Source organism: Olea europaea, chromosome 9, assembly GCF_002742605.1.
Source record: "Olea europaea var. sylvestris chromosome 9, O_europaea_v1, whole genome shotgun sequence".
Lineage (NCBI taxonomy): Eukaryota > Viridiplantae > Streptophyta > Magnoliopsida > Lamiales > Oleaceae > Olea > Olea europaea.
This window is the reverse complement of record NC_036245.1, coordinates 6,145,145-6,159,876: the sequence shown is the minus strand read 5'-3', so window position 1 is coordinate 6,159,876 and position 14,732 is coordinate 6,145,145. Positions and strand designations below refer to the sequence as shown.

The window sequence follows — 14,732 nt, the reverse complement described above, 5'->3', positions numbered from 1 at the left end:
TTATTTAATATTTTATTATTATATGAAAGATATTTTTGCACGTGCTTATCTTCCAACAGATAGGTGCAGAGCACATGTGGAAGAAATAGCTCTTGCTCTTTTTCCAACAGAACCAAAAATAACACTTAAGTCAAATTTTCAGACAAGTAATGAATGCTCACCCACAATTGACGAAGTTGGAAAAAAATATCTAACATCTACTTTTTCTTACCACACACAAACAGTTACAGTGTAGCACATCAGATGGCATGACTTCACACGTGGAAAAAAATCCAATCCAGTTAAGGTACGTGGCACATCTGAACCAGCTAATGAATAGTAATTAACTATTTACAGTGTGAAAACAAGGTTACACGAATGAATAGTGAAAGATGGATTCACTCTTTTAAAGGAATGTAGATAATTCACATACATACGTAGGAAGAGCTAGGTAGAACATTTTCAGGACTCTCAAAATGCAACACACTTTCTATTTTAGAGAGTTGATGCTTAAAAATTAAGTTTCCGTAGACTTTCTATTTTAACTTTTTTAAAATTAAAAGTGATTCACTCTTTATTCTTAATTAACAATGATTGAATTTAATAAGTTACAAGCTTCAATAATCCACAATTTAAATTATTCAAATCACATTTGAATTTATTGGCTATGTTAAATAAGAGATGGGGAGAAATTAATATATGTTCATTGGAAAAACAAAATAATGAGTCAAGATAGAGAGTAATACTAAAGTATATAAAACATTTACTCTCTAAATCTAAAATGCTCTTTATTATGCATAAAATGTTTTTATAGATAGGTGGTCTCTTGGAGATGTTCTTAGAAGCCAAAAAAAAAAAAAAAGATGATGCGAAAAGAAGGAGTTATGCAATGAATGGAACTTATATTTTCTAGTATATTCAATTTTTACTATTGGATTTTGCACAACACTTCACTAACATACTTAACTTTGTTATGTTCTTCAATTTGTGGGTGGAACTTATATGCTTTTTCAATTTTCATGATCTATCAGCCATGGAGGTGCATGAGCCTTTTAAATGACCCTTTTTTCTCATTATTTTCAAGAAATTGAAAATTTTCACATTTCTCTAAAGCTTTTGCCAATAAATAAAAAATATTGCACTCTCAATCCAGTATTTGCAGGAAAAAAGATGGGCTCTTTTAGATTGTCAAATCTTGCTCATTAAAGTGCTTTAACACTTACATCAACGGTTGAGACTCGCATGTGTGTCTTACACCTACGTAGTTTGCGATTCGCATACATTTTTGTCTTGAAATGTAACCAGAAGAGAACTTGGAGTTTCCTAATTACAAGGGAAGTTTTACCAATTTGGAATTGATGGCATCAATGCATGTATATCAAACATTCTCTTCTCTCACTTTTATCCATTGAAATTAATTTAAACATATCGATCATGAACAAAGATGTGTATGTTTTTCTATTTCTTTTAATTAAGGGAGGATACTAAATTGTCCCTATTCATGAAATCAATCAATATGTTAGCTGCTAATTTGGGCAATAGGAATAACGTTTGGGTATTGTGTCTGATCATCGGGAGCTCATAGCTCTCGCCTAAGAGGACAGGAACCCCACAAGGAAACACGTAAAAGTATCTAATTAATTCTATACTGTGTAACTGCAACAAATTCGTATGATGAGTTCACATGAGATATGAAAAATAATTGTGACTTTGACTACTGCAATTTCGTAGAATTATCACAAACTCATATGACGGTTATTCATGTCGATGTAAATGGTAGCCAAATATGACCGTTGCATCATTGACAAAATTTTAGTGACGTGTTATCAAGGCTCATACAAGTCGTATTCCTTCTATATTGCAAAGTTGGACGTTGAGGCGAATTTTTTGGCATTCTAATCGTGTAAATAAAAAGATAATGATTTTTCTTATTACTGATTATATGAACGATTCAATCTCTCCATATCGTGATAAAAAGAGCATTGTTTTAATTACCATATTAAGAATAATATAAAGAATGTAAATGAAAAAAAAAATTATACATGAAATTCTGAAATTTTTTAATTATTTAAATTCTTAAACATATGATTTAAGAAATTTTTATTAAACAAATTTTTTTATCACGATAAGAAAAAAAAATCCTTTAAATTACCTAATATTTAGAACAATATCAGAAATATAAGAAAAATATATATAAAACAAAATCTAAAATTTTTGCATTAATTAAATTCCTAAAAACTTTTATTAGTCACAATTTATCAAAAGCAAAACTTAATTTAACTTAGTGGAAATTACACCGTCTCAGGTGTTTAAAGATTGAACTACAAACATCAGGTGGGAAAGTTTTTTATGTACAAGTTAGGTTTTTATATAATAATTAAATGTGAAACATTTTTTTTTATCATTTAATAGTTAGTTGATACGTATATTAACTCATGGCGCAATTCCTTAATTATCATAATTCAAATTACAATTTTCTTAACTACCATATCAATCATCTCCTATCTCTCTCTTCCCCCACGATTTCACGTAATGTCCAAACCCTCTCTCTCTTCCTTGCGATTTCATGTCATCTCCAAACCCTCCCTCTTTTGAACTCATCCATCAAGAGTCCAGACATCGCCGTTTAGTTACTTTACAATCTCACTATTGTCAAATTCAATTTGTGCAGGAACCACCGTGGTGAGTACATGCCTATATTTACCGGAAAAATCAAATTCTAATGGAGAAATTGAAGGATGTAGGAGGGGTTATTAATGTCGAAGACACAACAAAAAGAAGAAGTGAGAGGAGGTCTGAGAAGAGCCCCAAGGAAACCCCAACGAAAAAACATTTGGTGTCTGTGACTGAGCAGAAGTCCAATAGAATTAGGTTATTTCTTTTTCTTTTTTATTTTATTTTTTGTTTATCGAAGAATGAAAAAACATGATGGACATTTTGTACAAAGTAAGGATTACGTACTGGACATTTGTGAACTTTAGTCGATTCCAGTCGGTTTCATCACTCTAATATGTTGTCTGATGTCAGAGGATCTTAATGTGACCATGGTAGATAATCTGTGACTTGAGCCCAGTGTATGTGACTTGGATGATCTAACAATGAATTGTTCTTATCCCATCACAGCAGTGTACGTAATTTCAACAATACATAAATTTCTTCGTGCGCAGCCAGTTCACAGATATGTGTATTAGTTTTCAATCAAATGAATAACTCACACTGAGGATCTAATATGTTTATCGAAGAATGAAAAAACATGATGGACATTTTGTACAAAGTAAGGATTACGTACTGGACATTTGTGAACTTTAGTTGGTTCCAGTCGGTTTCATCACTCTAATATGTTGTGTGATGTCAGAGGATCTTAATGTGACAATGGTAGATAATCTGTGACTTAAGCCCAGTGTATGTGACTTGGATGTTCTAACAATGAATTGTTCTTATCTGTGACCTTATTCATTTGATTGAAAACTAATACACATATCTGTGAACTGGCTGCACACGAAGAAATTTATGTATTGTTGAAATTACGCACACTGCTGTGATGGGATACAATTCAAACTGTTGGTTTTATTACAAGACTTCTAGTTATTGATTTGTTAGTGACAATGAAGCATGTGTATGGAATTGCATTTGTGCTTTTAATTTGATGTCTAATATGTTGCGTGATGTCAGAGGATCTAAATGTGACCATGGTAGATGATCTGTGACCTAAGCCGAATGTATGTGAATTGGATGTACTAACAATGAATAGCTCTTATCTATGACCTTGTTCATTTAATTGAAAACTAATATACACATATCTGTGATCTGGCTGCACACAAAGAAATTTATGTAGTGTCGAAATTGCAACACACTGCTGTGATGTGGTACAAATCAAACTGTAATGTCTAATATGCTGCATGATGTCTAAGCATCTAAATGTGACCATGGTAGATGATCTATGACTTGAGCCGACTGTATATATGACTTGGATGTTCTAACAATGAAAATCTCTTATCTGTGACCTTATTCATTTGATTGACCCGAGTGTACATGTGTATGCATATGTGACCTGTTTGACATAGTATGTGATTAATTTAATCTCTTGTGTTGTAATATATCATCCGTGTGTGATCTCAGTACAAGTGTTTAACATTGTCTCAACCTAAATACAGGCCTGGAAATTCATAATACTAGAAGACAAGTGGTTTCCTGGGAAAATTACAACCTCAATTTGTAAATGTGTCTTGAATATCATTCAGGCAAGCTTAAGCTGACGACAGAGCGTATATTGATGGGAACCCATTTTGCTCATTTTCTGGAATGCGATGAGATCGTGATACAACCACAACTGATTCACTTCTTCCTTCTGAGGTAGGTTGAAGAAATGTGGTTTTATGTGGCTGGAGGTATGTGAGGTTCTCCATCTCCGAGTTCTGTTTACTTATAGGCCTGAGATGTCATGGAGAGGGTGACACACAGATGTCTGACAAAAATACTTTTCTCAAGTCGATACTGTAACACATGAAGACATCAAGCCCACCTTCTTGTTTGTGTGTCAAATGTTGGACTTTTGAGCACCTCACAACATATTCTTTCTTGTCTGACCGTTCCACCATAAACTCAAACATATTCTGTATGACAAAAAATACAAGCTTAACTTTAAAATATCTTTATCACATAAGATCCTTCCTTCTTCGACCTCTCTAGCATCTGCAACATAAACAACTTTGATTTTGTTGTCACAAATGTGATCTACATTTTCAATTGCTACTTCGCAGATGTCTAGTACCATATCCTGCAACGTACATAGCTAACCAACAGCGTGTGGATTAACTGGTAACGTGATAGATGGTTTATCTACCTCTGCCTCCATAACATCAATAATTAATGGGTATTTAGCAGGTTCGCGCTCCATATCCTTCAGTAAGATGTAAGAGATCACATTGCTGTCATTTCTAATCCTAATTGGAGGCAAATCTTCATACAATATGTACTTCAATGAGACTGTTACCTTTGTAGGATCCAAATCGATCTCCTTCATAACCGTGTCCACATGGTTTACATATCTGTAATTTCGATCTACCAATGCCAAATAAGTTTGAGATGCATATAACAGGCACACGTGCAAGTACACCATTTATGCAAATTAAAATTACATTTGTTAGTGGTCTAGTGATGAAAGTGTAATGGTTGACACAGTTTGTATATGAATTCCTAAAATAATAAGCATGCACGTTTTTCAAAAAGTCACATTTGAATATATGGTTGAAACATAGATCACAGGTTATGCATGACAACTCACATACACAAAGTATGCAACATATACAGCGTGCACATACAATTAGGAGTGTTTACATTCAGGTCACATTTGTTGAAGAACATCATTTAGGAATAAATATGGCTGCACATCACATAGGTCACAGATCATGTTATACAATTGTCTCACTCATATTATGAGCATTAGTTCCATATACAGAGTTAAGGTAATATTCTGGAGTGCTTAAATTCAGATCACATTCTTCAAGAAGTCTCATATGTAGCCATCATATTACATTACTTACAATACGCGCATTGGTCACATACACAGAGATCAGATCATATGTTGATTAGCCTTGTGTTAACAGTGTGACGGACAAAATTGAAGCACGTACTTGTATTCTATTTCCAGCGATGATAGGGACTTCTGTGACTAATGTTAGATTTTTCCTGTTGCAAATGTGATTGTATTACTAAATTGATAATCGTAGTATGAAATTCAATGACTATTTTTGTCTACAGCGATTGTATTCGAATTATCGAACACAATTCCGGAGTATGTGACTCGATGTTTCAATGCGGGTGAAATTGTGAAATTTGTCATCAAAATCAGTGAAAACTGTTATTTGCTTTGTTATTGTCGACGGCTGAATTAGGTTTTCACCGTGAGAATTTTGAATGCTAGCTGAATTTTTTAATTTTGGGATGTCGATTTTGTACTGAAATTAGTTCTGATATAGAAGGAAAGTAGGCATAATTGTAGGAAACAGCTGTAACAGTAACTACACACACACACACACACACACACACACCTGATTTTTAAATCTTCAAACTATGCACCTGATATATGCTTCGATGTATACTTAATCACTGAAGTATGATTTTTTTCCTTACACAAATTCAAGGCTTAACCACTGAGCGTGAGCCTATAATTAAACAAAAAATCAAAATTTTAATAATTAAAATATAGATCTATTTCTCTTCGTCAACTATGCAGGTAAGGAAATCGGACTTGAGGACCGTAGATCCAATGGTACTATTAATAATGCTTATGAAAGAAAGGTTTGATTGTAACTTCACGACAAGCAACCCACCCGGACACCTTGTAAAAAAAAAAAAAAAAAAAAAGTTTACTCGAGCGATAACGTCCAAGGTATTACTAACGTATTTTTTTATTATTATAAATAATAAAAATATTATAATTGTTTGGGCTTTCCAAAAACCCGAGAAGCCATTTCCCAATTAACACCTCTTTATTCATTTCAATTTCCATTATTTCTCTTTACATCTCATAATTTTTAAGCAAGTTCTCTCAAATTATAGCGTAACGCTCCGACCTAATCGCAAACATACGTATCTTTGTCCGTATTGTTTTTTCTACATAAATGAATACCATAAAAATAGATGGAAGCATAAATTTTATTTATATATTTTTTAATATACACCTACATTAATAATGATTTTAAATAGGATTAGTTCATATTTGGTAATATCAAGGCATATTCTAAAATTAAGAAATCAAATTTTTGTAAATTTTGATAAAAGTTGATGAAATGTATGATTAAAAAATCATGAATTTCATAAAATGTGCAGTTAGAATTAATTGTTAATTTTGATTTAAAATTTTAATTTGATTTTAATCTATACCAAACGAGGGCTAAATAATATATATCTACGATTTTAATGAAACTAGATAATGCAATTAATTGCAGTGGTTTACATATAAACCTAACCTTTTAAGTCCACTACAATATAATAACAGTCTACCTTGAAATAATCAAGTGTCAAGGCCATTTTTGAGAAAATTTGACTCTTCACGAGCTTTTAATGTTTAACTAACATTCAACAGAATCGATCTTTTGCTCATAATGAATATGAGATATTTCACTCATCGATGATATGACAACTCACATCATCAGTGGAGTCAAAAATACCAATGATGTGATATCATCAATGGACAATGTATCTCATGTCCAATATGGGCAGGAGATTAGTTTTGTATCATTCAACACATTGAACATGCTCCAAGGTAAGATATGTTTCTTTAAATATCAATATTCTTTTTAGGTGACTTAACAAACCATTTTATAAGGTTTCGTTTCTCAATAGACAAATGTTTCTCTTACATATCTTTGTTTATAGTAGTGTGATTTACATTCTTAGCTCATTGAAAACATTGGATCTTAATTTCAGTGTGAGGAAAATTGTTCATGTGGACAATATAATGGCTCGCGACTTTCATATGATTTCAAATTGGACGTTCAATCGTTTGATGATTTTGCCTTTCAAATATAAATCGCGTTAAAGTAAGTACAATTCTAACTTTCAAATTGATCGTTTCCATCCCATGAGATTCAAAATTACATATTTAAATAGTTGGGGATTCAAAATCTCATTTTTGAACGTTAAAAACCTAAAATTACACTAATTAAAAGGCAGAGGATTGCAGTCATAATTTACTCTCAAATTTGAGAACTATATGATGACTTTATAAACAGATGTAAACATTTCATCGCATTATACAGAATAAATAAAACGAAAGTTTTGTCTATATTTAGGGTAAGAAAACAGTGGAGGTCCCCAGCCATTGATGCTTGACACTTTTGTCTCCAACTTTTAAAAGGTGACACTTACATCCTCAATCTTTCATTTTGGTAGCACTTAGGTCCCAAGTGGAGAATTTTACCGTTTTCTTTAAACGCCTAGTTAAAATTCATTCAAAATGATGATTTTACCCTTACATTTTAATAAACGAAAAAGTAAATATTAGCAAGATTTATGGCCTGTTTGATTCCATCAGTTTAGTTTATTTCAAGGCTTGCTACAATATTATTTTCAATCAGGCATTCACACAATAAAATATTTTATACATTCTCCCAAAACTTTTTTTTAATCGCACATTTTCCTAAAAATACTATTCAAAACTTATTTTCTCTCCAATGAAAGGGAATCAAATAGGCACTTAGACAAAGAAATAAAAAAAAATAAAAATAAAATTCATATTCTTCATTTCTCAACTCATTATCTGTCAAAACACCTCCACCCGACCCCCTTCAACTCCAATGTCAACACCACCAAACCCATCGTCTCGTCCCAATTTATACTTTCATGAATATAATTTTTGATGTGTTTGGATATGGTACTGAAGGAAAAACTCCCTCCCCATTAACTCGCCCCACATTGTTCTGACCCGTGCCAGACGGGAACATAGTTTCTTCCCCATATTCCCCAAATATGTTCAAATCTTTGTTTGTTGTTTTTATGTTTTTAATTTAATTAGTATTTAGAAAATAAAAATAACATTGTTAATTAATTAATTAAGTGAGAAGATAACTAAATACTTTTTATTCCCCCATCTCGATAGTAGAGTTTAGAGCTAAAAAAAAGTTCCCAGTCGACAAGAGAGAGGGCATACTATACTTTTTGAAGGATTCTTTTTCTTCGTAAGTCATTCATGGCAGGTAGGAAAGGTTTGTGCACCTACAAAAGGATTTGCAAAAGAAATAAATTGCGATTTTGAACCTCTCGCCCAAGTCCTTGACGTAGTACTATTCATCAAAGTCTAGTCCCATCCAATTGTCATTGCTAGAATGGTCTTCAAATGTTAATCAATCTTCACGTCATTATTTCAAAAAAAAATTTGGTAGGTGCAAATTAACATCATTAGATTATTATTATTATTTTTTTCTATTTCTATTTTTTCTACTTATTTTTGTTTATTGAATTTCAATATACAATGGCGAAATTGCCTTGTAGGACAATTTTAACCAGTTTATTATAGATAAAATTGTCCATCAAGGACCAGAGTGCTATCAAAATGAAAAATTGAGGACATACATTCTATCTTTTAAATGTTGGAGATAAAAGTGCAACAAGTGTAGGTTGAAAACCTCTACTTTTATTTACCTTAATAAGAACTTTATCTAAATCAAAGTGCTAAACTTTAAGCCATTGTTTGAGTTACATTATTATTTAGAAATGTATTTTTTTTCAAACTCATTTTCAATTATATATTTTTAAATAAAATAATTTTGCATTATTCCCAAAAGGTTTTCATACATTTTAACTGCATATTTTCCAAAAAATTAATAATCCATTCTCCCAAAAAGTAGGGTTCTAACAAATCCTAAATGTTACTCAAGCAAGTAATAGCAATCCGTGTACTTCGAAATTTAGATTGAAACAAGATAATTTATACTTTTTCAAGCAAGTGAAGAACAAAAGATATATATTATCTTTAATAATAATAATAAAAAAATCGAAATAATATTGTTCTATGTTTCCAATTTATAAGTTTGATCTCAATCACTTATGAAGGATAAATTTCATCTACAATTAATTGAAGTTTGATTAAAATCTCAATTTATGCACTAAACTTTAATATAGTTTTAATTTAGTTTCTAATTTTACGACTTCTTGTCTTTCGTCTCTCAAAATTGATGAAAATTAATTAATTGACATACATAAAAAACGAAATACCACAATGAATCACTGATGTAATTAGTACATTGTATTCAAACCTGCTACTATATATGCACATTATAAAAGGGCTTAAAATAACGCATTTCAACATTCTTCATTCAAAGATATTATCATAACCATCGTTTTATCACTTTCTTATCTATGGTGTCATGTAATGATTATGTAGAAGATTAAATATTGTATAATTGCCAACTACGTGATTTCTACTAGTGAGGAATGAGGTAACGAAATGTGACCAATGATGAAATTTGAAATTAAATTAAGGTTCAATGACCTAATAATTAGTAAAAATAAAGTTTAGTGTCGACCAATGTAACTGAACTTTGTGAAAAACTTCAAATTCATCCTAAAAGTATATTTCTTATCATTTGGTCACTGAAGTTATTATTGATGTCACAATTGATTACTTGATTACTAAAAATACCATATAAACTAACGTGGTATCAATTAAGGGACTTTGCTATGGGTACAGAAAAGGCAGTACAGAATGAGTACAGAAATTCAAAACATACACACATACTTGGTGGTGGTGTGATTTTTTCAATATAAAACTCACATGGCCCCCACCCCATGTGAGCACCCTATTTTCCTCCTGTATAAATAATTCTGTACTTGAAGAATTATTCATCAGTTAAGTCTCCCCAAGACATGACATGTTGATTTCTTGGGTGCTAAAAGATGGATAAAATTCGTTTTAACTTGCTAAAATTCTACCTTTCCTTGTTTGGTGTAGATTAAAGTCAGTTTTTTAATGGATTTTGATAAAAATTGAGAAATTTGTAATTAAAAATTTGTGAGTTTTATGAAATGTGTGATTAAAATTAATTATTAATTTTTAATCTACATCAAACATGGACTTTAATTGACCACTTTTACTTGTAGTTAATGTTAGTTTAAACGATAGTTGGATTCGGGAATTTTATCCTACAACGATTTGTGATTGACCGAAGAAGTTAAATAATTTAGTTGACCTTGGCACTTTTAGACATTAATTTTAACAAACGAGTGATCAATTGTGAAATTGTTTAATAACTCTAGGGACCAATAGGATAAATAAAAATACTTTAATGGTAAATTTGAAATTAACTACTTTTTATTCTTGCTATGTCCAATGTCTTTGTCTGATCATTCTTTCTCCCAGCAGTAGAAATACGCATTTAACCGCCTATCCATTCCCAATTCACAAAATTTCCACTTTTCAGTGTTCCCATTGCAAAATTCCATCCCTTATTCTCTTCCCTACGAATACAGTATGGCAGTCAGCAACAATCTAACGGCGATCCTCAATTTCATAGCATTCATGTGTTCAATTCCCATAATTACCGCCGGAATATGGCTCGCATCCAAGCCGGACAACGAGTGCATCCACTGGCTCCGGTGGCCGGTGGTCTTCATGGGAATAGCAGTCCTTCTTGTTTCCTTACTGGGCTTCGTCGGAGCTTACTGGAAAAAGGAAGGTCTTCTCGGAGTTTACCTTGTGCTAATGGCCATTCTCATAGTTCTACTCCTCGTTATACTGATCCTTGCCTTCGTCGTCACGCGCCCTAACGGCGCGTACCATGTGCCCGGCCGGGCTTACCAAGAGTACCGGCTGGAGGGTTTCTCCCCCTGGCTGAGAAATCATATTACTAGCTCTGATTACTGGGGGAGGATAAGGACGTGTTTGGCTGACTCTTCCATTTGTCCTAAACTGTCTCAGGAGTATATAACTCCTAATGATTTCTTTGCTGCCCATCTGTCTCCGATTGAGGTAAAGTTACGTTTTCTTATGCTTCCAAACGAGGTCTCAATATGCTTTACTTGTGGTTTGACTTATAAGTTGCTTTTATCGGAGTTGAAATGATACTGGGCATCATACTTTTAAGTGAGAATGGGAAATAATTGGATTGTATATTGAAGTTGTAGAAGAAATATATGTTGTGTGAAGGATTTCATGAACATTAGGCCAATGGTTAGTGTAACTTTTTCATCTAGGATGAAATCCTACGATATAGGGGGATCGAATCAATAGGATCCGGATTTAGGGGTTGAGACATTTAACCATTGTGAATGAATCTAGATATCGAATTCTAGTAAACAGGGTAGTATAGAGAATCTAGATATCGAAACATAGTGTAGTATAGAGTGATACGAACAAATTTTAACTTCCTGAGGAAGTCGGTGGTGATTTTGAACCTATTATGGGACTATTCGACTGATTTGCTATGTTATGTTCATGGATTTCAGTATTGCAGAACATCCCGGAAGTTTCTCTGGTATTATGTGAGAATTACAGGTGATTTTGATGTTCAAGTTCAATCTATATGGGAGAGAATGTCCATACTAGTATATAAAATGCAAAATGAAAATGGTTCCCATTTTGAATGAACAAAAAGAGAGGTGATTTGGACCTACCACAACTTTTTGTTGCATATCAGTCAATTTGTCCATAATTTGCTTGATTAATCTAATATGACTTTAAGCTTAAGAGTCAAAGACTCCATTATCACACAAATCTTGGACAAATCTGGATTCTTTGGGCCAGAATTCCATGTGGATTCCACCATTCTTTATTCTATAATATACTAATTGAATTCGAAGAAAATGAGGTTATCAATCCAGCCAACCTGTAGTTTTGTTTGTTGTCTAGGTAGTGCCTAGTGGTGGTCCCTGTGGCATCTTCCGATCACATGCAGTCATCTATAATATTCCCTTTTTCGTGGAAAGTTTCCACCTAACGCAATTACTCTACAATAATTGGGATCGTATCTTTTCTGTGCCCCATCATACATGTTCTTAGGGTTGCTATTTTGGCACCGTTCTTTACATTTTGTGTGCCAATTAGTTCATGTCACGACCAATCCTCAGGCGTGCACAACACATTTTCTTGAAGGATTAATATATGTGTACAAAATAATCTACTAAAAGTTTGACAAACTCGACACTTGGCGGCCCCTTGTTGGAGGGGTGGTTGGCTCCACAGCCTCCCCTCCAACAGGCAGCCGCCAAGTGTCGAGTTTGTCAAACTTTTTGTAGTTGGTTTTGTACTTCTAGCATAGTCCTTTCTTGAAATTTCCCCCTTTGGCTATAACATATCTTTGAAATTTTCACATTGCAGTCGGGTTGCTGTAAGCCTCCAACGATCTGCGGGTTCCAATACATGAGTCCCACATCGTGGATCAGCCCATCAAACCAAGCCGTGGATGCGGATTGCTTCGTATGGAACAATGATCCAAGCCAACTGTGCTTTAACTGTAATTCTTGCAAGGCTGGTCTACTGGGAAACCTAAGACAGGAATGGAGGAAAGCCAACATAATCCTTATAGTCACAGTTGTGGTTCTGATTTGGGTTTATCTTATTGCTTGCAGTGCATATAGAAACGCTCAAACCGAAGAATTGTTCGGCAGATACAAACGGGGTTGGACTTGATTTGACAACACCACCCAAACATCTCCGACTTTTTCTCGAATTCCACTGGTTTTGTGTCCAACTTTTGTTCTTTGCTTTAGTGCATCGTTGCTTTATGACTGGTTGTATATATTCTACGTATTGTTCTTTCTAGTTTTGAATTTTAATGGACCTTTAAAGGAAGAAAAGGTATAAAGTTTGTATTTTCCGTCGGTTACTTTGTTCTGTATTCTTATTGGCTGGTCACATTAAGCTATAGAATCGTATTCTAATTTTCACTTTTTGCGAGATTCTTGGAATTCAATGTTTTCTTCCATGTATTGGATGGTAGTTGAGTTGTGTTATTTGAACCTCTTGTCCTTTCGATACATTGCAAATAACTATTTTAGCGAATGAAAGTTATCAACACATTTTCGAACATCTATTTGTCGAGCTTTGGTAGATTTCCCCAATGCAATCTACATAAATTACATATGCTGATTTTTTTTTCTTTTTTTTTTCCCACTAATTAAGAAGGAAGTGATATGTCGAGATGTAAAAAATATATTGCGGCACATGAAGTTCGGGACAATGTATATGGGGATCATACAAACTCATTTTCATTTTTTACAATTTTGTCATATATTGTTCGTGAACTGACAATGTTGCTCAGTTTCCAATCAAAAGTTACTAATCTTACACGTAATTGTTGTTTTACATCCTACAAATAAAATAGTAAACTAAGGATTATAACAATATTTTTAAATATTCTGAAAAAAGAACCAATATTTTAAAATTAAAATGTTAAAAGACGTTTTTTTTAACACTTTTACAGTGTGCCACTATAGTAAATTGGCATGCCATGTAGTGATTTCGTGGTGCATTCGTTGCGGTAAGATTAAAAATTAAACAATTTTCATTAAGAGTCCATTTGATAACAAAGGTAGAAAAGGCAAATCAATTCCATATAAGTTGGAAAAGAAAAAGTCACCAAAACGACAAGAATTCGATTTTCATGAAATTGGCCAAAAACATGCTTTAAGTGTTTGTACTTTGGAATTCAAGTTCTATTTCCACTTTCATATCAAACAACAAAGGTAGAAAACGAATTCTTCGGATGTGACATTTTTAATGGAATACGACGCTATCAAATGACCCTGATTTCAAAAATGGCAGTGGTTAAATTAAATTGAAGTTCATGCTTAATTAATACAAATTAATGTTTAGTGGTTCAATTAAACTTTCACTAAAAGTTCAGTGACTGTAGATGAAATTTATCCATTTCTTCTTTCCCGGTTGTTTTGTTTTGATAAAAATAAGAATTTTTAGTAGATTTTCGTAAAAGTTGATGAAATATATAATTGAAAAGTTGATAAAAATATGAGCATCAGGATAGGTAGGATTAAAAACGAGTTTGAAAAAAATGAATTTTAAAAATGAGATTCAACCGAGGTTAAATTGTGTGTGGTGTTAACATACACTAATATAAATTATTTATTTATTTATTATTATTATTATTATTATTATTATTATTATTATTATTATTTTTATTTTTTATTTTTTTTTTCCCACCACAAACATCTCATTTAAACTGTCGACTATAGAAGCTCACAAACATGTGCACCGACAATTGGTCATTACTATGTAGTATATACAAAAATCAAAC

At 32.7% G+C, this 14,732-nt stretch overlaps 1 protein-coding gene across 1 annotated transcript; it reads left to right on the top strand.

The window, feature by feature from the left end:
* The first annotated feature begins 10,814 nt into the window (after nucleotides 1-10,814).
* On the top strand, nucleotides 10,815-13,391 carry LOC111399506 (tetraspanin-2). The gene is made up of 2 exons (XM_023026862.1): nucleotides 10,815-11,449; nucleotides 12,797-13,391. The coding sequence occupies exons 1-2, from the start codon at nucleotides 10,952-10,954 to the stop codon at nucleotides 13,106-13,108; spliced, it is 810 nt and encodes a 269-aa protein (XP_022882630.1). The 5' UTR covers nucleotides 10,815-10,951; the 3' UTR covers nucleotides 13,109-13,391.
* The last annotated feature ends 1,341 nt before the right edge of the window (nucleotides 13,392-14,732 follow it).

Coding starts and splice junctions, on each gene's coding strand:
- LOC111399506 (XM_023026862.1), top strand. CDS start 10,952: ATGGCAGTCAGCAACAATCTAACGGCGATCCTCAATTTCATAGCATTC. Junction 11,450..12,796: donor CCCATCTGTCTCCGATTGAG/GTAAAGTTACGT, acceptor TTCACATTGCAG/TCGGGTTGCTGTAAGCCTCC.